The sequence below is a fragment of the Peromyscus californicus genome, unplaced genomic scaffold, assembly GCF_007827085.1.
Source record: "Peromyscus californicus insignis strain IS unplaced genomic scaffold, ASM782708v3 Scaffold_7__1_contigs__length_154581171, whole genome shotgun sequence".
Lineage (NCBI taxonomy): Eukaryota > Metazoa > Chordata > Mammalia > Rodentia > Cricetidae > Peromyscus > Peromyscus californicus.
This window is the reverse complement of record NW_026294595.1, coordinates 56,972,513-56,996,360: the sequence shown is the minus strand read 5'-3', so window position 1 is coordinate 56,996,360 and position 23,848 is coordinate 56,972,513. Positions and strand designations below refer to the sequence as shown.

At 38.2% G+C, this 23,848-nt stretch overlaps 1 protein-coding gene across 3 annotated transcripts in view; it reads right to left on the bottom strand.

The window, feature by feature from the left end:
• Positions 1 to 209: 209 nt before the first annotated feature.
• Positions 210 to 23,848, bottom strand: part of Itprid2 (ITPR interacting domain containing 2) — an 86,420-nt gene continuing 62,781 nt past the window's right edge. For all 3 annotated transcript variants that reach the window (XM_052726208.1, XM_052726209.1, XM_052726207.1), the window contains 10 exons: positions 21,528 to 21,600; positions 17,748 to 17,836; positions 14,431 to 15,633; positions 12,405 to 12,482; positions 12,198 to 12,325; positions 11,460 to 11,610; positions 10,260 to 10,325; positions 9,153 to 9,617; positions 2,253 to 2,371; positions 210 to 1,356 (listed from right to left, as the gene is read on the bottom strand). In XM_052726208.1, the coding sequence (XP_052582168.1) occupies positions 2,267 to 2,371; positions 9,153 to 9,617; positions 10,260 to 10,325; positions 11,460 to 11,610; positions 12,198 to 12,325; positions 12,405 to 12,482; positions 14,431 to 15,633; positions 17,748 to 17,836; positions 21,528 to 21,600 (2,358 nt within the window). In that variant the 3' untranslated portion in view covers positions 210 to 1,356; positions 2,253 to 2,266. The remainder of the gene's footprint in view (positions 1,357 to 2,252; positions 2,372 to 9,152; positions 9,618 to 10,259; positions 10,326 to 11,459; positions 11,611 to 12,197; positions 12,326 to 12,404; positions 12,483 to 14,430; positions 15,634 to 17,747; positions 17,837 to 21,527; positions 21,601 to 23,848) is intronic.

Genomic DNA, 23,848 nt, shown 5'->3' with positions numbered 1-23,848 from the left:
AGATGGGATCCTAGCCCCGGGCCTTTATATGCCCAAGAGTGATTAGTCCTATGCCTCTTCTTGGCGGTGAAGACGGAACTTTCTGAGAGCATTGCAGGAGCCTCATCAGGGGAGGAGAGGTTCAGCAAGCAGTTCAGACTTTATTAGTTAGTCATCAAAAGTAATCCAAATTCTTCACCTTTGCAGGTCAAAAAAAAAAAAAATTAACATTTAGGCAAAATAAATACTTTATTGTTTTAATGGGTTTTTTTTTGTTTTTTAGAGATCAGTCTTTGTGTGATTGTTCAAATATTTATAAACATTTTAGATAGTCTTTCAAAGAATGCTAACATTTCAAGCACTTTTGACTAAAATTTCTCACACAAAGTTATATAATAGAAGTTGAAGATTACAAATACTAAAAGGCTAATTTCTAATAACATTTGGTTGTTACTTTATACATTTATTTGACACATATAATACGAGATAGGAAACTTTTTTTTCAGAAAAAAAACAAGAGTTTTCTGGTTAAAACTGAATTCAAATCATTTATGCATGAGGAAAACATATCTAAACCTCATTTTGGGGAAAAAAAAAACAGCTTATTCATTTCTATTCTATCCATTCAAGTCACAGGCCCCATTATCTTGACAATACTATAAGTCTAAAAGACAGAAGAAACATCTTAAGTAAGGTATCTGAACAATGCAGAAGGTACATAGTGTTTACCATAATGCACATAGCTATAATAAAATTACATTTGTTTGGGGCAAAGCAACAAGGCTTACAGTGTAAGAACATGAAGTAGTTGTAGGTAACCTCATGAGATCTACCCTACTGCTTCTCAGTAGCCTCCTCAAGAATTAAGAGCAATTTTTACAACAGAATCGTTTGTCTTCTTGGAAGTGACCCACTGAAGAGCAGTGGAGGGAAAAGTCATCGGTTGCTTCAAGCTCTCAGAAGATGAATCTGTTATTGCACAGTAAATACCTCATAGAGGTCAGTGTTGTAGAAGCTAGTCTGAAGAAATATGTTATTTTATAAGTTGGTTATGTCTGGAACTCTTCAAGTTTTACAATTAATTCTACATAGGACATCAACTGGAAAAATATTGACATACAAATAAATACTAGACTTTCAAATGGCCAGTCTGATAGTTTAGAAATGAGTCAGCAAAGTGCCTAAGTTTCTACATATGTTTTTAAAGTTTTATGCATAGGAGAACTGTACACTGTACACTGCATACAGAAATGCACACTATCCATTGTGTACAGTAGCCAGCTCAGTAGAAAGTATCTTCCAAAGGACAAATAACACCTCCACCAGCAGAAATCACCGATAACGCCAGTATTATAGCTAATGGGAGCCATCCCAACCCTAAAAAGAAGGAAATGTGAACATTAAACATTATTCAAATATTATTTTGAAAGTTCTTTAAAAAGAAATGTGAAATTTATTCAAATAAATCCACATATATCATATATATATATATCTACCTATACCTATCTGCCTATCAGTCTATTTATCTATCTCTATCTATCTATCTATCTATCTATCTATCAATCATCTGCCTATGAACACTTATATATAATCCTCTGGCTACTATACATTTTTTGAGAGTTAATTGATTGATCCTTGGCTTTCGAAAAAGAATCCTCAGAGTTGATTCTGACATAATTTATTAAAATATTTTCTCATTTTCCACAGCTGAAATTATGTATCACACTCTTCATATCACACTGAATAAACACCTTCAGTTGGGAAGTGTTGTACAGACTATTATTCCTTAGTGTGTTCACCAAGAACTGCTATTAATATAATTTATAAAATATAGCTATTCATTTAAATAAGTAAATCACATAAAATTCATGAATAAATTAGGATTAGAAATGGATATATGAAATGTCTATTTAAAAGATAAAAATAACAAGGAAAGTTATAATTTTTTGACTAATTCTCAAATTCTTGCTCATAAATTGTACATTTGAAATACAATTTAATTAACATTAAAGTAAGATTTGGATCTAAAGCCCAATTTCAGGGTTTATTTACTACAATGAAATTTCAAAGTAAGCATACACTGTAGGCAATTCTGCCCTTAAATTGAGTTGTTTACACTTTAGATGAGGTTATATATGGTTTTCATACCATAGGACAACTAAGACATATATTATAAAAATAAAAATTTAGCTAGAGATAACAAACTAAAACAAATAATTAAAAGCCAAGTGTCAATTGATATCTAGTTAAATGAAGAAACGAATAAACATTACCCAATAAATCCCACTCAATGACTGTCCTGCTTCGAAGTCGACGCTTTACTTGAAGACACGGCCGCCAAAAGTCCACTGACAATCTCTCGTCTAATTTCCCCAACAATAGACTCTTTAATCTAGAGGGGAGAAACAGAAACACACACATTTAACAATAGGACTAAGCTCTTTTTTTTCTTCAGTTTTCAGACAAAACCACACGTCACTTCATTGTTAGAGTCAGCTGAGTCACAGAAAAGACCCAGCCTTCATGTGGCCAACACCAACGCACCTGCAGCACAGGTCACCCCTCAACCCACATCAGACTCCAAGGTCTGGTGGAGCACAACCCAGATAATGATAGTAGAAAAAACTATCACCATTCTCACGGGACAAACATGATAAAAACTTCTCTTAAGTTACTTCACACAACAAACTGCAAGGACTAAATGCAAATCTTGCAATGTTGCTTTTACAGATGCAAGAAGTCAACGGGATTTATGCTTTTACTGCTAAGAAAACCTGTAAGTAGCAAAGTGATAGGTAGGCAGAAATGCTCTGCCTGTTTCTACCAACTAGAGACAGAATATCTATAGAAGTTATATATTGTCTTAATCTAACACATTTTAAGGGGACAGAAGAAATTTTCATTTAATAATACTTATTTTTAAATATTATAAACACACTCAAAACAACCATCTGCTTTAGTGTTATGGTGAGCTTGTCGTCTGTCTGGCTTAGGTAAGAACTTTCATCTTGGGTTGGGGAAGGGCCAAATCAGTAAATGCTTACCATGTAGGCATGAGGATCTGACTCTGATCCCAGAGCCCATGCAAAAAAAAAAAAAAAAAAGCCAGGTATGGTGATGTGTACTTGTAATTCGGGCACCAGGGAGGTAGAGACAGGTGGGTCCCTGGAACTCCCCAGCTAGCCAGCCCAGCCTAATGCATAAAGGCTATGTCAGTGTGAGACTCTGTCTCATAAAACAAAGTAGAAGTCTCTTGAAGATGACACTTGAGGTTGTCCTCTGGCTTCCACAGGCACACACAAACCCATGCACAAATAAATACCCAAACATGCACACACTCAGAAAAGAAATAGACATCTCATTTTGTTGATGAAAGAAGCAAACAGACCCGAGGCAACAATCATTCTAATTAGGATTTTCTTGTCTAGATGTCTTAATACAATATAAGCCTCCTTTTCTTTCTAATGATATAGCCTCACCTCCAAATAGCTCTTTGTAAAGGCTTTAAATGTGCACTTGCTGAAGTAAATTGATAATACACTCCCAAATTAGCACCGTGCTGCTCTCAACTAGCTCTTAAAAATTTTACTTTTCCACAGTTTCCTGTCAGTCTGATCTATTTCCTAAAACGTTCCTAAATACATCCTGAAAACATCTCACTTGGAGTCTAAAAATGGCTCTGCCACGCAAAACTTGTCCATAAAACATAGACTTATATATGACTCTTCAGAGGAGCACAATAGGGCTAGGGAGATGGCTCAGTGCTAAAGGCTAGGCTCAAAACCAAAAAGACAACAGAAAGAAAATGTGCCTTCACTATCAACCATTCATTTGCCCTGTTATGCAGGTTAATAAATATAAGATTTTAAATTTACCTCTTACCACCATTTTTAGAACATTAAATAACAAAGTTTTTTTTTAAATTCCTAGTATTTTAGGTTCATTTTTTAATGAGTACGAAACATGCAAACCAGATGGTTGTAGCCACAGTATATAAGGCAAATACAGTGTGAAGAAAAAGACCACTGCAAATCTGTATTTTATAAGATGTTTTCTAACGCAACTATGAAAACACCTCCTTCCTGTTCATCATTCAAAACACAAACTAGCTAACTATTTAGCATATGATATACCAATTAAAAATGAATACTAAGCATTTTGGGTAACACAGATATTACTGGCATAAAGTATAAAAGAGTATCTAAGAACCTAGCAGGATGATATGCATCTATAGTCCCAGTCATTTGGAGGCTGAGACAGGAGAACTGCTTAAACCCAGGAGCTTGAGACCATCTTGAGCAAAATCCATCTCAACAAAAAAGAAAACAAACATACAAACAGGACTCTCTACTGTCAAGCATATTTTACTCTAGATGGGCACACAAAATGATACTGTCTCAAAAATAATAACAGACTAAGTGTGATGGTGCATGCCTTTAATCCCAGCACTTGGCAGCAGAGGAAGTTCAAGGACAGCCTGGTCTATAGAGAGAGCTGCAGGACAGCCATAGCTACATAGTGAGACCTCTGTCTGGAAACAAACAAACAAACAACAAACAAAACAAAAGAGAGAAAAGGAGCTACATCTAAACTAGCATTGAAAATAACACAATGCCTATAATATCTATTTTATAAAGGAATCATGGACAAATAAATTAGTTCTAAAGTTCCCCATGCTATAGAGAAGACAGGAGGGTTCAGAGTAAAACAATTTTAGGAATGGTGGTAAAATTACCTTTGTTAGCACAATTTCCAAAAGGCTGTGTAGACTTTACATGGACTACTCGACATCAAAAAAGGACTACTTATTGCACCGCACAATGACTTGCTGGTGTGACGTGGGACGCTGCATCTACACAGTGCCTAGGGTCCCAAAGCCATGGCCCTTAAACAGTCTCTAAAAGATTCCAAGGGAATACACGAGAAGCTGTGTTTCTACCAAAACACATGTTTAATCATGTCAGATGTACTGACAGTTGTAAACCAAGCCTAGAAGCTTAAACAAACATAGAAAACCTTTACTAAAATCATGACAATCTACATTTATTCTTCCACATTCAATGCTGAATTTGTCTCCGTGAAAATGGCATGTTTACATATCCAATAAATCATCTTTTTATTCCTACACATATGTACATTTTCTAAACTATCTGTAAACAGTTGCAGGCCCTGGTCACACACATCACAGTGGTTCAGACAATACTAAGGCAGTCCTGTTTTCTTCCCAACTGTGATGTGTACAGAACCTGAGCGAAGGGGTATCCCTAGTTTGACAAAAGTGTAAGGACAGACTGTGTGTATTAAACACTTGTCTGAAAGGACTTTGTGTCGACTTGGACTTTCTCCTTCCACAGTGGGAATCCACTGAATTAGTGCATTGTAAGTAATGAAGTACTCTTTAAAGCCTCACATGGTGCAGTGGTGGAAACAAAGGCCGAACAGTCACCATTGTTTTCGTGCACCCAGGAGTGCAGGAAGAAAGTTTCCCCCAAGGTGCCTGCCAAACATGTTTAATCCTCACCTGCAGAACTGTTCTGCCCAAGACTAGATAGTGTCATCCTGAATGGAGGCTTTGTTAATGGGGTCAGGGCCACAAATTTACAAGAAAGATAGAATCAAATTTAATTTCCTTGGTAGCAGATACAATAAGCTAAGAACTTGAAATTTAGTACCATGGACATTTAAATTTAAAAGATTACCAGTTGGAAATAAATGGAGTAAGGAATACTCAGTATTTGAAATATCTTGTAAACAAACTTTTAAACATAAAACCACCTACCTGAACTATGATAATAACAGGTATTAGTTTTTGAATTTTAATGAGCAATGGGCCAATGTATCTATTCATGTATGCTCTCAAAGTACTCCAGAGAGTTTGATTTTCTAAGTATATCAATATTCCTTGTGCCTTGTTTATACATATATTTTGCAGGGTAAGCCCTTCTTTGTAGACAGCAAAGGTTAAAGCAGATTTCCTTCAAACATTGCCATATTCTGATGAGCTGAATGGCTTCTCACGATGAGTTTAGTTACCCATTCTGAAAGTTTGTCAAACATTTGCCTTGCATGCCAATTTAAATGTTGACAAAGTATAACATCTTTCATATTTCATGGGAGACTCCTATAAATGATTAAATAATTTTCTAGGACCGAGGCAGCATAATGGAAACAAATGACTTCTTCTATGGTCTGTGCTGTGCTACTGGCCAAAGAATCAATGTTCTGGTCTAAAGCAAACAGTTTCTTCCTAGGAAATGACTTGCAACATGGATCAGGCCAACAAACTTTTTAAAATGAGAATTCCAGCATGCATTAAGGGAGCAACTATGCCAGACAAGCAATAGGAAGTCATGTTTTCAGGAGACCTTTAAAAACAAAGCAGAGTGAAAGGAACAAAAATATCACAATTTAGTAAAAGAAGGAAAAAAAAAGAGTTAGCAAATGTGCCACGAGCAAATGCATACAGGTAGAATAGTTAATTAATCTAACTCAAGTAATGTCCTGTGCTTAAACGTGTACCTAGGAACAGATTTCTACTCACAGGCATACCTGATTGAGGAGGCTGAATGTACACTTTTCTAAATGTTAGTCAACTATAATTAACTTACAAAATTAACTCTATTTGTAGATCAAATAAATATATAGAATTAAAACCTTCCACTAGTTCACAGTCGAGTCTGGAGAAAAAATGAAAAACATGTAGCCTGCAGCTATACTGATTTTGAAAATGGGCATTTGTTCCAACATGTCAGAAATCCTGGGTAACAATTTGCATGTAACACAAATGTCGTGTCTATTTATTTACATTGCATCCTCAAGACACATGAGTGGCCATAGAAAGTAGCTTCCAGCTGAACCCAGGAACTAAGAACACAAAACGCAGACAACTTAACCATCTACCAGCAAGGTCAGTCCTGTGCACAAGCCACTCCTCCTCACACCTGGTATTATTGCTTTGTCAGAGTTCAGACCATCCTTTCACCGCATAGCAGTAACCCACAAACTCCAGCCCTCCCAAGCTCCAATTCTACAAGCACAAGTCAAACGTTTCCAAGGCCCAAGTACCATTTTTACTGTTGTATTATCTGCTTCTGGACTATATAATTGTGTATTAAACCATGCTACTATTTTGATTAGTTTTATATCTTTTGTCCTTTTCAGTGTCACTGATGAAGTTTGGAATATCATCCTTCCAATCCTATTCTACCCTGACAAGTCCTACAGTTTTTACTGCATATTTTAACAGCACAGACATTTTCAGGAAGACATCATCTGTGTGTTCACAGAATTCTCTGTTTATTTTAATGTACTTCTTAAGCTATTAATGTGCAATAAATGATGGTACCATGTATGTAGGCACTAATCATTGGCCTCAGAGGCTCAATGGCCCATTGAGTGAAGATTCTATGCTACAAACTGATTCTAAAAGTATGTTAGATACACATTTACATTTACATTAGAAATAATTTGAAAATAGGGAGCCCTAATTTCGCTGGCTTATTTTGATTTATTTTGCTCTTAAATCGTTAGTTTTTGGATAACTGAAAAGATTAGGAAATCTGCATTCATGAGACAAGAAATGTTGCAGTGTGTGTGTGTGTGTGTGTGTGTGTGTGTGTGTGTGTGTGTGTGTGTGGTAATATTTTCATAGACTTTATGATCCCCAAATTTACAAAATAAAAAGACCCCCAAACCTGAAAACGTTTTAAGGGCCTCTGTGAAAGTTCAGTTTTCCTTGGGTTTTGTCCTGTTAACCCCACTGTAATTTAAGTCAATAATTCCATGGTTTACAGGTCTTTTCCGCTACCTTGGATACTTTATAAACTGTGTTGCTGGTTTCTTTCAGTTTTTGTTTTTGTTTGGGCAGTGCTGGGGGGTGGGGGAGGGAATGTCACACTCAGGCTTACAGACCCTGAGTGCCACCTCTGCTGGGGTCACACTCAAGCCTAATATAAAATAAAAGGTGTTTATTATCGGGAATTTCAGGACTGGATGAAAAGAAAAGTACAACCAGTTATACTTCCTCTTCATGGTTATTTTTAGGAACACAAAACAGAAAAATATTCAGAGTGTATAACCTATACAGAGAGCAGATTAAAAAGCCACCATGAAGCTTGTCTGTGGTGTTCTTCTTTTTAAAGATCTGTATCAGTTTATATTAACGGAACTCAATGGTAAAAACAGTGTTCTAACGTAAATCTAAAATACCTGCAGAGGCTCAGATGCCAATAGTTTGGTTTCCTATACAATGATACTCAGAGGTGTGCCTTTTGAGAAGTCACTAGATTAGTCCATATATGGGCTCTTAATTCCACAAGCTACTGGGAGGCCACAGAAACTCAGAAGGTGGGACCTGGTAGAAAGTAGGCAGGTCCTCGGGCACAGGACAGTAGCTGCTCTTTGTTGTCCCGGCCCATAGACCTCCCTTCTCCTGCTCCCCGACAACACAGGGCAAGTAGCCCTGCTGTCCAGGCTTTCTCCACATGCTCTGCTTCACCACAGGCCCATGAACAACAGAACCACATGCTCATGGGCTGAAACCTCTGAGAGCACCAACAGAAAGATGCTTTCCCTCTGAGCTTGTTCCTCAGGGCATGTTGTCACAGTGAGAGAACATTCAGTCACTCTACACGTTTTCTCAATGAACTTTTGACCCTGACTCGTAACCTTCATTCATGCCTGTGACTCCTTTAGTAACCCAGAACTATGGTCAACACTTTAGGTCCCCATGCTGTTGTCATCCAGGGTAAACCCCATTTTCATACTGTGTTTCAATCTATGAACAAATCACACAGTTTCTACACTTCTCTAGCCATCAAAGGAAAAATATTAATCTCCTTCTTTTTGTCATTTTCTCATGCCAATCAGAATTTTATAAAATGACAGCTTTTAATCCTGAAGAGGTCTAAATTGTAATTCCTCATTTTCGACACGTAGAGATGAGAGGTCTAACGGGCTTTCCCTCCTTCAAACTTTTCAAACAACTCTTCCCCTAGAGTGGGATTACCCTACAGTAGGAAATCTGCAGAAATGCATGGTCAGTAGGAAAGCTAATCTAAAGCATTCCACAGTTACTGTAGCCAGTGAAATTCGTCTCACAAGTAAGCAATATATGAGTCAAATCTACCAGGACACCGCCTGCAATTAACGACACACGCCCAGACTTGACCCACCTCCCGTATGACTTGCTGCAACTCATCTTGCTCCACATTTCGATGCACTTCCTGAGCAGCTGACATCAGTGGGAGATCTTCTTGCTCTTCCTCCACGTGAGATGTAAGTCCCACAACCTGTGAGGCTTCTTCAGCTGCTCCAGCTTCCTCAGAACTCTCCAGATCTGGAGGTGTCTGCACAGAGCCTGTTCTAGAGGGGGCCGTTGGTGTCAGGGCCACAGAGGCTCGGAATATCTTCTTTCTTGCCACTAAGCGGGCTCTGGGTTTGCTTCCCGTGTTGCCAGAAGGCCCTCTGGATCTTCTGTTGTTGTGGGAGGGGCTGGAACAGACGGAAGATGATTCTGATGTGGCTTGAGAGAAAACGGACTCTGAGCTTTCTCCAGGAGGAATTTCAAATCCCATCTCTCCGAGTCCCAGGCCCAACTCAGACTTCAGGTATGACTGCTCCCGTATTAGTTCTGTGACCTGGAGGCCAAAAAAGTTATTTTTCACTTGCAAGATTTAGACTGATAATTAAGAAAGTTAAATTCCCAGCTATGCTTACTGTCCCAAATCACATGGATTTTTAAAGGCATAACTCTATTTTATTAACTTATTAACTAGTCAATTTCACTTCCAAAAACAAAGTTAAATTCATAGTAATCTCAAGCCATAACTTGGGAATGTAGGAAACATGGTGACGTGAAATTTTACCAGTTAACATTCAGATGTCTGAATTACTTCATGGAAGAGTAACTAATGACAATTAAAAGAGTTACTCAGAAGCCTTTGCCAATGACTCTAAAATGTAATGATGAATACATAAGTCATTTTACAGATCCTATAAAGACCCTGCATCTGACAAGAAAGGACTCCTTGAAGTACAAATAAAATGTTTCTATGGTGCATCATCTCTTTTAGGTTATAAAACAAATCATATTGCAATGAAGCTAGCTTTCTAGTGGCCCCAAATGGTACTGGATTTCAAAGTGGCAAACTCACTTCCAATTAATTTAACTTCTTAAATTCTGTATTTAAAACAAGCATGAAGGAACCAGGAGAACTGCATGTTAATGAGATGTTACAGCACCCCGCCCCTGTAACTGAGAAGGAGAGACAGAGGCTTACTGGTTCCATGACATTCAGTGGAGACGGGCACGATAAGTTATCAGCACTCCTACTGCCGCACATCCCCTAAAAAGGCAAGTACAGCACACAGGCTCACACATGTACACATTTTCTCAAACTGCAAATGCTTCATCCTAAAACTCTTGGCTACTTATTTCCTTGAAACATCACTTTATGTCACAAACACTGTAGTCAGCTACCATGAATTCCTTCAAATTCTGTGACAGCTACACAGACATTCTCACTCTCTACTCCCACCAACACATTTCTCAGAATGATGGGTCAAAACTACAGAAGCATGCATTCCTAATGATTTGGAAAATTACTTTATCTATGTGTATATACATCTTCCTCTGTAGATGTCCAAACACACACACTTACATCCATTTATTTTTAACAAAATCAAACATGAAAAAGTAGGGTAAAATTCAAAATTTCAAACCAATATATTTTATAACTGGAAAGATATTGGCTAAAATAAGAATATAATGATGATGCTCATTCCATGGGAAGGCACATTAGAAATACTAAGAAATGGCTCAACATAAGGACAAACGTGTCCCTTTCATTATTCTTATTGTATATGTGGATGTCATCAGGATATCACACTTGGTCCCTTAAGGAGACAAGGAAGGCACCAGAGGAACTGCCAGTCGACAGGGCACATTTTTGGCCTAGGGAAGGTCTCAGGTTCAATCTTCAGCATCAACCACAAAGCATAAAACCACAAGGAACAGAAAAGAACCAAATTGAAAACAAAGGAAAAATTCAAAGGGATAGGCAATTTACATAAACAAGAGAGCAGGGAGAAAAGGAGTAATAGATTATGTTCTTTGGAGCTAAAAGCAGGGATACGAACTTAAAGTAGTCATATTTTAATTCACTAAGATTTTTCCTTCAAAAACAAAACTTTTATGTTGACCTTTGCTTTTTCTATTACTGATAATTATCATTAAAAATTTCAATGTATTTCTAAATATACTGAATATAAACATCATACTTTGTACATAAAACTAATGTGTATAATATGAAGGTAATCAAGGCAAAATTAAATATTAAATCTCCAGTGAGTAGGATAAAAGCTACTTGAATATTATGCATGGTCCTAAAGTCATTGAAGCAAATGGTTAAATAAGTCCCCTGTCCTAAAGCACACATTATGAATAACCCTACTTCTGACCCCGGACCCCCATAGCATACCGGGAGCACAGAGGATCGGAAAGGTGAAGGCCCACGGACTGCACGGAGCTGCTCATCCAGGCCCAGCAGGCGCTCTTCCAGCTGCATCTCCAGGTCCTGCAGCTCCATTCGGACAGAGTTCCGCAAGCCCTGCAGCTGATCAACTTCATACCTGTCAGATTGTGATAAGCAGAACTTTGGAAAAATAGTAGCCAAATGATTTCTAGTCACCACTCTTTTGAATACTAGGACCTAACAAAAGGTTTACAAACATTGCAATTCTATAAATTCAGACAGAAGCAATCCCGAGGTAATGACTAGGTCTTTTTTTAAATAATTTATTTATTTTTATTTCATGTGCATTTGTGTTTTGCCTGCATATATGTCTGTGTGAAGGTGTTGGATGCCCTGAAACTGGAGTTACAGGCAGTTATGAGCTGCCATGTTGGTGCTGGGAATTGAACACAGGTCCTCTGTAAGAGCAGCCACTGCTCTTAACTTCTGAGCTATCTCTCCAGCCCATGACTAGGTCTTTGAACCCGTGTACTCTCATCTCTCTGGAAAGCAGACTACTGAGAGTCTTGCTTGGCACCCCGGAGGCACAGATGTAACTCAATAAACACTTATTTCTTACCCACCCTGCTTCACAAACCAGAGAGTTCACAGCGTGTGAACAAAGCTGCATCCTCAAGAACCTATGCTGAAGGCCTGCTCTCTAAAGACCAGGCCCTGACCGCACTATCACAAGTGAACCCTTACCTGTCCTCCTCTGTCATGTGAGGGTACACCACAGTTTGCTGCCGCAGCATGGCCAACTCCAAGTCCATCATCTGCGTTCTGAACAGATTCAGGCTCCGCCTCACAACTTGAAGCTCCTGAAAGGTATTCTGAAATGCAATGCAACAAGATTACACTTCTAAATCACACTACTTATTTTGCAACTGAAAAATTTAGGAGGGGACTTACTTCATAAAGAGGTAGAACAGACGACTTCTGAGTATTGTATGGAGCAGCAGCAAGATCAGGTCCTCTTATCATAGGGTACTTCAAACAGATGAAACAGGATAAAAAGCCATGTCAAAGTAACTACTGCCAAGTTCTCTAAGGTGTTAAGGCTAATGTAAGGTATGCATTAACATTTTTCTTTAAGCTAAATCAAGCCCAACAGTGTTTTATACTATAATCAGCAACAAAAGAAATTAGTCTCCAATGCTACCTATTATTCTTAAATATTTTGGGTCCAAATTACTCTGTTTGGGAGAAGGAAGAGGCAAAGGATAATGTGTGTGTGTGTGTGTGTGTGTGTGTGTGTGTGTGTGTGTGTGTGTGTGTGTATGTGCTCGCACGCACATGTGTGTTCACAGAACTTCCTTCTTGCCTTGAAAAAGAAAGTACAAAAGCCAAAGAGAGACTCAGAGATCTGGAAGCAAATGCAACAGGAGACTGCATCACATTGATGTGGCTGGAGAGAGCAGCCAGTGGCCACCACATACACTCTCCTATTGTTATAGGCAGAGAAGACAAAAAGTTGCCTTGCCCTCATCTCACAATGTAAAGAAGAAAAAAAAGAGAAAATTAAAAAAAAGAATAGTATAAATGTATGTATGTGAGTATGTGTGTGAGATGAGTGTGCTAGTGTAAGTAAACATATGAGTTTGCAATGTGTTTGATGTGTATTTATCAGTGTATGTAAATGTGAGTATGAGTGTGCATGTATGTGTGTGAGAAAGAGAATGTATGAGTGTGTGAGAGTGTGTGTGAGTATGTGGTAGGAGGCTATATCATGAAAATAAGTTGGTAAAAATTCAGTTGGTAAATACGTCTACAGTGGTGACACCTGAGCTGCGCTTTAGACACCATCGGGGCTTTGCAGTTCATGCAGAGTGGCAGGGACAGAGCCCTGCAGTTGGAAAACAGCAACAATGAAATCACCCAACCCAACCAACTAACCCAACCATCCACCCATCCACCCAACCGACCAACCAAGTGATATGTGCAGATTACTCCAAGTTCACGGACACTGAGACCCCGCAAGCTCTGTTGCCCAGTATCACCTACGCAAGGAGACTACAGAAAATTATCTGTCTGCTGGGCTGAGGTGAGAAGTGGGGAGATTCATCAACTGAGTTACTGATGGGACATTCATGGCCACAAACCACAGCTGGAGTAGCTGGCCTGCCTGGAAAGGCACACCACAGAGGCACAGATAGAGAGGGCTCTGAAAATTCCCAGCCTCACAGAAGTACAGTGAAAATGCTGAACAGCTCAGTCACAGCCAGAACTGTGTTTTATGGGGAAGGAGAAATAGGAATGTTTTGGTCAGACTGCAAACCATTAGGGACAATGGTTAAGGGTACAAGGATGGTATTTAAAAGGTGAATCTTATTATTTGAAAAGTTGCAACTTTGATTTTACCAAAGTGGTTTCCCATCCACTATTTCACTGTAATAGATAGCATGCATTCGGAATTCACACTTTACCTGATTCTCTTCGGAGTGGTTCCAGTTTGGAGCCCATGGAAACAGACTAATTCTGTGCCAGGAGGCCAGCATCAGAGGTCAGCGGATGAAGAGGAAAGCCTAGTCAGAGAGCTATAAGAACCAGGAGAACACCATGCAAGCAGAGCCAATGAGAAGACTTAGAAAGTTAGGGGTGATCAACACATCCAAATGGCAGAGAAAAGGAGAAAAGGGATTAGAAGATGCTTTTAACAGGACAATCGAAGGTTCCAGACAAAGAGGAGGATAGGCTGAAAGGGGGAAAATACCATGAAACAATTCCTCCTCTACAAAGAGGAGGCTCTCGACACAGAAATTAACTGTTCGGGAATAGTTACAGCTTTCCCCCACAAAACAGGAGGTATGTGTCTAGGAGAGCAGGTACAGATGAGTTCAGGCATGTAAGAAAATAAGCTGAGGTGGTTTGTCTAGCTTCCTGGTGAATTATGAAGAATTCACAGCAATAAAATATAAATAAAGATCTTTTATCTTACCTGTGAAAGACTCTGTAGTGAGTTTCTAATATCATGCAACACTCTTCGCAACTGCATCTCTATGGCAGAGGGAGGATTCACAGGGCATGCCCTGTATGGGGGGGCAGCATGTCTATGTGAATAGGGACAGCCGAAAGGAGAAGAGAAGGCACTACACGAGGCGCCTGATATGTTGGGGACACTGTGAGCACTCAGAGTTCTCATGTGTTCACACAGGGGCCTGTCCGGCCACTCATGGACAGAGTGAAGGGAACAGGTGGACTGGGATATTGGAGCAAACTGTGGACAAGGGGGAAGCCTCCCATGGTGGCATTCCGCCAGTCCTGTGACCTCACTCTGAGGGGCTTCTTCTTTCTTCACAGAGGACGGGGGGATAAAGATGGTGGATTTAACCACAGACTGACCATCATGTTCAGTCACTTCCTTTTCCAATTCTTGTTCATCTTCAGATGTGTACTTGTAGGTGAAGGAAGGTGGGCTACACCGGGTCTCTTTTCCTGGAGATAATCGCACATTGACAGAAGACACGACCCTTACTGGGCTCAGTAAGGTGGTCGGCAAAGACTGAGACCTTCTTAGGGGATAGCCAGCTTTTGCAAGCAAGTACCTTTGTTTCAAGAGATCCTTTGATTTTATTAGGCTACGCCCTACTCTTTGACCAGACAGACTGCAAACCTTCATTTGAGCTCTCTGCAAGGCAGTATTCACTCGATCCAGGGAAGAGGGAAACCCCGTTTTCTTTTCAGAGCTCACACTGCTGCACTGGGCGTCAAGGGAAGCCAAGGATTTGAGAATATGGTGTGTGGTGTACTGGGCAAATTCACATTCACTGCTTTTCTCCACATCACTGTCTCCACTACCTTCCCTCAGGAGCTCTCCAGCTGAGGGTGGAGGTGCATCCTTCTCCGTTTCTGGAAGCTGAGCATCAGAGTCACCGGGACTCCTCGTGGACTCTTTCTCTCCAGTATTCTCTGCAGTCTCACACAGAGGGAAATCTGGGTTGTCTGCTTTCCTTTCATCAGCAACTATTGCCACCTTGGCTTTGCCTTTCTGAACAGGGGCGCGAGACTCCTCTTCTGACTCATTAAAATAAGGCTGGTCTTGTCCTTTAGGAGTCACATGGTCTTCACCAAAGGATGTGACAGTGGTCTCGCTGTCACAGCTGTCAGCACTGCTCCCCATGGCTTGCAGGGGTTCGTGAACCTGCCGGAAAACATTTTGGAGGATGGGAATAAAGTAAGAGACAGCGCTGGCCAAAGACTACAGATGAGATGTGTCTGGACTCAACCGTCTCCTGTTGGGGTTGTTCTGGCTTTTACCGCCTCCCTCCCCACTACTCACAGAGACTGTTTAAGATCTATTTTTCTTACATTTCCTTTCCAACCCATGACACTGACTCACAGAATTGGGCAAAAATGTCTTAATGTTCTCCTTCAATACCTATGATTTCCCTAGCTCTTCCCACCTGCTCTTCATTCTGAAAGGAATCATGTTCTTTTCCCACATCTCACCATGCTGTGTTTGTGATCAAGTAGCCCTAGGACCAGGGTTCTCCAGTTTCAGCTCAGAGTCTTCTAGATCAAACTCTTCTTACACTATGCCCCTTCCCTAAGCTGAAAAACAACTATGACCCGCTCATGCTAAGACACAGGGATCTCTTCAAGGAAGCAGTCATCCTTACTTGCAAACCTAGCCAAGGGTCTTCTTTCCTTCCTCATCACTAACATATGTCTCAGGCTGCCTTTACCTTGTTTATTTCATCACACCATATACTCTCTTCCCACTGTCCATTTTTTTGCACACTCTATTATTTTTTATTTTAAATGTATTTAATATACATAACCTGTCAAATAACACATCTTAACCTACTCTATCTTAAGTATGCTCAAACCAATTATACTAACTTACAGGTGAGCAAAATTATCTAAAATAAATCTTATTTTATTAATAAAGTATTTATTAATAAAATATGTAGTTTATTGAATGAAAAAGTCATGTAGTTTATTGAATACTATAAATGAAAAACAAAATTGTGTAAGTAATTTTGTGTAAGTAAGAGAGACAATGGCCACTCAGTGGACATGATGGAATGCAAAAACTCAAAACACAATATCCATAAAACACTAACACACAGTACAGTGTAGAGTACTGCCCATTCACTCCCAGGAACACACACCAGATTGCATCCACTGTTACTGTTCTATATAAAAAAAGATACAATCAAATATTGAAATTTGAAGACTTCTACAGAACAAATGCCACTTCTGCAGCATTGTAAAGCAGAAAATTTCAAGTCAAGGAATTACAGCTTGGGGAGCAGAGACTTATTTGCCTTTATTAGTAAGTTTTATACCATGCTTTCATATTACTGATTATCATTTTCCATTTTAACTTGAAGAATTCTCTCCAAAGGTTTTCAACAGTTTTTAAATTTATTCTCTTAAGAATATTATGCATGAACACAATGAATTATGATCATAACTACATTCCATTTCTCTACTCCAATTCCCCCTTTAGCCCCACAACATGTCCCCTTCCCAACTTCATAACCTATTTTTTTATCTTGACAACACACCGAGTCTAATCAGTCTTATCAATATGTACTGAGGTGTAGGGCCACCCACTGGAACATGGGCAACCTACTAGTGGCCAGAATTCCAAAGAAAAACGACCCTTCCCTTAGCTGTTATCAGCTGCCAATAACGCAGGTCAGAGTGGACCCTTGTGATCGCCTCCTCTCAGCTAATGACTCTTCCAGGTCTTCTTGGTGACTTTCTTGCCTGTTTACCCTTCAAATGTCATGTTTCTAGAAAGCTCATTATTCTTTTTTCTCCTTATTTCAATTTTCAAGTTTTATTAAAGACACGTTGAATACCTTTTCTGTGCATTCTGTGACTCTACATATCAACCAACCAGCAGCTCCTCAAGGATAAAGAAGTACCTGCTTTCTGGGTTACCTAACACAGCATAACATTTCACAGAAGTCCATGTAACTAGCAAGAATATGAGTTTTCAAATAAACAAGTTATTATAAAATGCTGGAATAAACTAAATATAAGCAAATAAGAAAAAAATCAGGTCAAGCACTTTAATGACCAAAGTAGTCACTAGTAATAAAAAACTAAGATGTTTTTTTAAATACTCAGAGATCATGAAGAGTAAAACCTGAAATTTATAGTCAAATACTTAGCCAAGATGTACATTCCAGACATTTTATTCCTATTTCCATTGGCTAGACCACCTTGCAATAAGACACATAGAGAGATTGCCTTAAAGTGAATATTAACGAAAGTGCCTATTAAAATAGGAAGTAGTACCTGAAGATGGTTGAGGGGGAGGCAGTCTGCAGAGTCCTCAGCAAAGCCGCTACTGTCAGAATGCTGACTTGCAGTTCGCAACAGATGATCTGTCAGTAGAAACATGCTGTTAAACAAAACCACTGCATAGGCCTGTGTTGGCAGCAACATTAGCCTAGATATGATCCTTAATGAAGCAGCACAAATTACTTATGAAAAATCATGGCTTCAAAGTATGGTAAGTAATCAAGTTCAAATAAAAGCTGGATCAGATTTTCTATCAGAAATTCTCAGTATTCACTTGCTAATTAGGCTCCAATGGTAATGTATTTGGTAAATCCAATTAAGTCTTACCATAGAGAAAAACTGTATAAAACAAAAAAATTACATAATGTAAATCTATAAAAGATAGTTAAGCAGTAAAATTAGAAGTTTATATGTAGAATGCATTAAAAGAGGTCTGTATCTTCTTAGTATGAAAGAATGAAACTAAGGGCAATAAACTAAATCATTTGAAATGTGAGGTTATTTAAATATCTCTAATGTTTCTAATGATGCAAGTATTTGTATTAGGAAATAATTCTTTCATAACAACTACACCAAAGTCAAAGACCCAATTAATATATAACATTGTTAATATTGTAAAACATGTCTACTGTTACGTCACAAAGCTCTAATTTCTACATATATAAATATGTATATGTGCTTTTAAGAAAGATGCTAAGTACAGCAAGCGAAATGACATTCTACTCACACTAGAGCTACCATAAAGGGAGATGTTATAGCTAGTCCATTTGCAAGGATCTGAGAGACAGGAGAGTCTTGCAGAACTTCAGAAGCAACAGGCTAAATACAGTGCTTTACCAAATAATTTGAACCAGATAATATGACTAAATAAAATCCAAAATTAAAGTTCACTTGAGTTTAAAAACATTCCAATGGAGTTTTAGGGCTCATGAAATAGTGACTCTGACACTATTAAAAACTGAGAATAATTCTACAATAGTGTTATGATGAGTTAAGCTCTTATACTAAGTTAAGGAAGTGTTCCATATCCTTACCAAACCTAGAAATGCTGGAATAACTACCAAACTGAATTGTAACAAACCATTCCCACCAGTTCTAATGGGGTATTACATTCATTCAAAAATGAATTATCAATAAATGAACAATCTATGTCAGAGCACTTGTCACTGTACTGGTGTTTCCATGTCTTTGTTAATGTTTTGTTTTATAACTATGAGCCCATGAAATCAGAAACTTCATTTATTCTTAATGTTCTGGTATGCAGAACAACATGGCAATGTTTGCTTAATGACTCAGTTGTAACTCTCAACACAATTAAGCAGTCATATATATAATCTAGAAGTTAAAATGCGTATTTGGTTGGGAAAAGGGAACTTCGGTGGAGTACAGAGAAGGCAGAACTACGAGCTCAGACTTAGTTTCTTCAAAGATCTGTTGAATGTGCAGCGGAATAAGGTCTGAGCCTGTTGCCCTTAAAGCTGAGCACCATGTGACCCACACAGTCTGAATGAATGGATACTGCAGGCATGGGCATGGGGAAGTGAACAGAACAAAGAGCCCAAGTTTCTTTTTTGTTTCATGGAGCACAGCAGTAACTTCTCTCCTTTGTGGATTGGGATCACAGCCCTCCATTGCCTGGGACTATTTCCAAAGATAGGAAAAGTATTCCCTCAGCTACAAAGCACACAGGTATTGCTGTGCTTATCTATAATCCCAGAGAGATTAACAAGTTGAGTTTGAGTTTGAGGCCAACGTGAGCTCCAGAGAAAGGCCTTGCCTAAAAATATACAAACGACATTCTAAAAGTCTAAATGTCCCAATCTAAGGTCTTTGGCAGACATTTCTGTTCCATAAAAAGCATAGTTCTCTTGGGCTAAAGAGATGGCTCAGTAGTTAAGAACATTTGATTTTGCAGAGGACCTGGGATTAATTCCCAGCACCACATGGTGGTTCATAAACAACTATAACTCCAGTTCTGGGGATACAACACCTTCATCTGGCCTCCATGGGCACCAGGTACACAGACATCATACAAGCAAAATACATAAAATAAAACAAGGAAATTTTATAAAATGAAACCACAGTTCTTTACTAGAGAAATTTAGGTCTAAGAAAGATTAATCCTCAGTTCTGAAGACATTGGATGGTACCTAAATTTAAAAGTTAGAAGAAGTACTTAAGTGTGAAAATACAAAACAAAACATGGAAACCATCTGATTTGTATCAAAGAAACTGAATAAAATCAGACTCTTCTAGATTTTTTAAGAAAAATATGTTGTATCTTCTATAACAAGAACAAGACTTCTAGAGGTGTGAAGCTGCCCAATAAACACTGGGCTGGTACATGAGCTAAGCCACTGAACCTTTCTAAGGTGCAGGAGACAGTCCCTGCACCTGAGATTAGGGAAGTTCATCTTGCAAAGTCCTTCTAGTGAAGCCATGCATTGTTTCTATTAAACTAGTGAAATGAGTGTCCTGCTGATGATTCTCATTCTAAAATTATGATCAGTCAATGACATACCACATTACCAGAATTCAATAGGCTACCTTCCAAAATGGATAAAATGTGGCTGTTTCCTGTCCCCCTTTCTCATGAATGAACACACAAAGCTCTTTTACTGTTACTTTATAAGATTTATTTACCAATATGAATACATAGTTTTGCTTATGTTGTAACAACAACAGACTGAAGCCTGTGAGAGGAAGAAACTCAGATTTGGCCACAAACTGAATACATATTTTCCCCATCACTCACGGCTTCCCTAAACAACTTAAAGCAATTTTACTCTAGTTTATCCTCCGTTGACACATGACAAGTTGCTTTGTCCAATATGGCCCTTGCCTATCCACCTAAGGCAAAGATTTAAGCATCACTGTACACCTCAAAAACAGATGTATTTATGGACTCAAGAAAGAGCAAATCCAATGAGAAAGTTCAGTGTGTGTCTGACTGGAGCTGCAGTGAGTGAGTAAGGCTCTAGTCTTTAATGCCATACTGCAATGAAAGAAAAGTCACGTGCAAACTGGCCCTCAGAAGGAATTTCAGAGATCAGGAGGACAAACATGTAATTTTCTATTCTAGGAACATACATATAAATTTTTGTTAAAAAAAAAAAAACAGGGTGGTTTGGTATGTGTAAAGTTTTAAAAATAAACAGTCCTACCTTCAGTGGTCATTTAACTTCTTCCTCTTTCTCTAAATATCAAAAGCTTTGTAAATCTAAAACCAGATGGCATTTTCTAGTTGCAAGTCAAAAGTGTAAGGAATGGATCCAAAGGTTCTCTGGTCAATAATTAATGATTCAAGAGAAGCATGGCATCTATGGCCACTCACCTTTGATCTACACTTTGAATTTATTTAACTTGGTTTAACTATTGTGAGCGAGTTTTTTCCAGTTATATTGCAAGTATTATACTTACAAGATATATGTGCATAAAGAAAACACAGAACAATAAGAGTTTTCAGTCATAACAATGTAAAAGTAGTCTTAATCTGTTTCAGTGCATGTGCAGATTTGAATAATATTGAGAGCACCCAGAAATGTTTAATGAGGTCATTATAGGATAAACAATCTAGTATTAGTTTATAAGCATAAAAATCTCCCCTGTATAAAACCCCACAATAATGATATGAAGAAATGATAACACACCCCACCCTGTATCCTAATCTTTTCACACTTACTGCTATTGCACACACTGATACATAAACCACTTTCCTTCCCAGCCAACAACACAGAATAATTATGGGGAGCTAGTGGGCAGTGGTCCACTTACCTCTTTTTGACTTGGCAAGGCCTAGCTGGCAAGTGGCTGGCACATGAGGTGCTTCCCCCTCTGTGCTCTGAACCTGAAAGAGAATCCTTTGTAGTTAAGAGAATCTATGGCGAAGAACTGCGTCTCTCTTGATGGCAATTCATTAAACAAATCAGTCTAACTAAAGTGTGCCAAACATATAGACATTTGATCTCAAAATTGTCAGCATGTCCCACAGCTATGTTTTCTGACCTACTTCCCCAAGTGACATGCAGCACTCTACCTAGGCAGCTGGGAGAGAAATAACATACAAAGTAAATGCACACACAGACAGAACTGTAAGAAAATGCTACCACACCAGGAAGTTGCCCAAATGTTAAACTTCAAAGTGCTTTCAATCTTTTAATATAATCTATTAATATTTTAATAGAAAAATATTAATCTGTGTATCATAGGAAGTGATTACTGAGCCATATTTGATACATAGATTAGTATTTTTCCTCAGATTGAAACTACTTTGAAGTTTAACACTTGGGTAACTTCCTGGTATGGGCCATCTTTAACCTAAGGCAACTTTTCAGAAATGTCATTGTATGTGGTGTTATCTTAGTTATGTCTGTATGTAAGTGGAAAGTAAATATTAATACAACTAAAACTTTGAAAAGTCTTACCCATAAAATCTCTATAAAAATTCTATTTAATGGAGGTACCAAACCTACAAAAGTTGCCTGTCTTTTTCTTACCTGCACAAATACATCATTGTTCAGGAAATTTTGATTCTAAATGCCATCATCCTGTGGAGACACTAGCTAGCTATTCTACTACGACTAACTTGTATCATTTGGAGGAGGCATATGTTAATTTCCAATACTTTACCACATAAAAATAAGCAAAATGACTAAACACAGGTTTTCAAACTTGAACAAATCAAAGAGCAAACAAAGCTTTAATTTGGATCCTGGAATATTTCAAGCTATGAATTAATTTAAAACTAATAAATATCCCATAGGAACGAAGAGAAAGCCAACACACACACACACATACAAACACACTGCATACATACCACCTCCACAAAGTTTAACAGTACTACTACCCAGTTCAGGAATTTCTGATGTGATGTGATGACTATATGCTATAGAGTCCCATGAATCCACAGTTATGACTTGAAGAAACTGAAAGTAGTGACCATTTAACACTATTCTGAGTTTGAGACATATAAAGTAAGCTCGACTGATCCTTGCTACTATTTAAAAATTATATTATTTAAAGCAGCAGATACAAGTTCAACCGGAAAACCATTGTTTTAAGTGCTAGGGAACAGAACACATTTTCTTTTTATATTCAACAAAAGGCCTATTATTAGCTGCTACTCAGACCCAACCAAATACAGACAGACCTCTAAAAAACAATCATTAACTAGATTGAAAGAGTGCAAAAGAAATCCAGATAACTATTTATATTTTAGGAATCTAGCTTAGACACAACAAATTACTATTTCTCACTTTGAAATGTAGAATTGGCAAATATTCTATTTCCTTAGAGATTAAATTAATCACAAAGTAGTGTGGATTTAAAGACCATGCTACCTTCTCTGTCTGTCCTTCATGATGTTATTCTAGGGGAAAAAAGACTTTCCCTTCTATTCCAAAGCCCTTCGTCCTTGCACGGACGGCGGAGAGGACTGTGTTTACTTACAAAACTAACAGCAGTAAGCCTATTCTCACTCAGCAAACTTCACAGAATTAAGACAGCGAGTCACGGCTTATTTCTTAGTTTCTATTATTGGTCACAACTATGCAAAAGTCAGATTTGAGTGGGAAATCAGGAAAACAATACAGAATGAAGATCTACATAGCAAGCTTTCCTAGGGCTGTGTGGTAAGCTGGCTGTGTGCTGCAGGTGGCTTTGATTACATTCTTAAAAATATAATCAAACATAACTGAACTGAATAGTAAGTAATACGTTTTCTAAACTTTAGGTAAGTTCAAAACTTTCCATAATAAAAAGAAAACAGATGAAAAACACATTAAGCCAAAATAATAAAGTCGCTTGTTCCTAATGTTTTGGGAACAGCTTTCTGAATCTGTGTCTGTGTATCAATCATGACTTTCGTTTCTTGATTGTAATATCTTTTGGATGTAGCCCTTCACTCGAACCAAAACAACACCAATCACTCTTGTCATTGTATACATATATAAATATAAAATAATGTTGAAATAAAATTTAGAGTCTTAGGAATTACATTATGTGTTATATCACAAAAAAAAAAGGAAAGAAAAAATAAATCAAAGAATGTTTTGCAAAGAAGTCGTATGGGGCTGTGACAAGAACTTGAGCTCTCG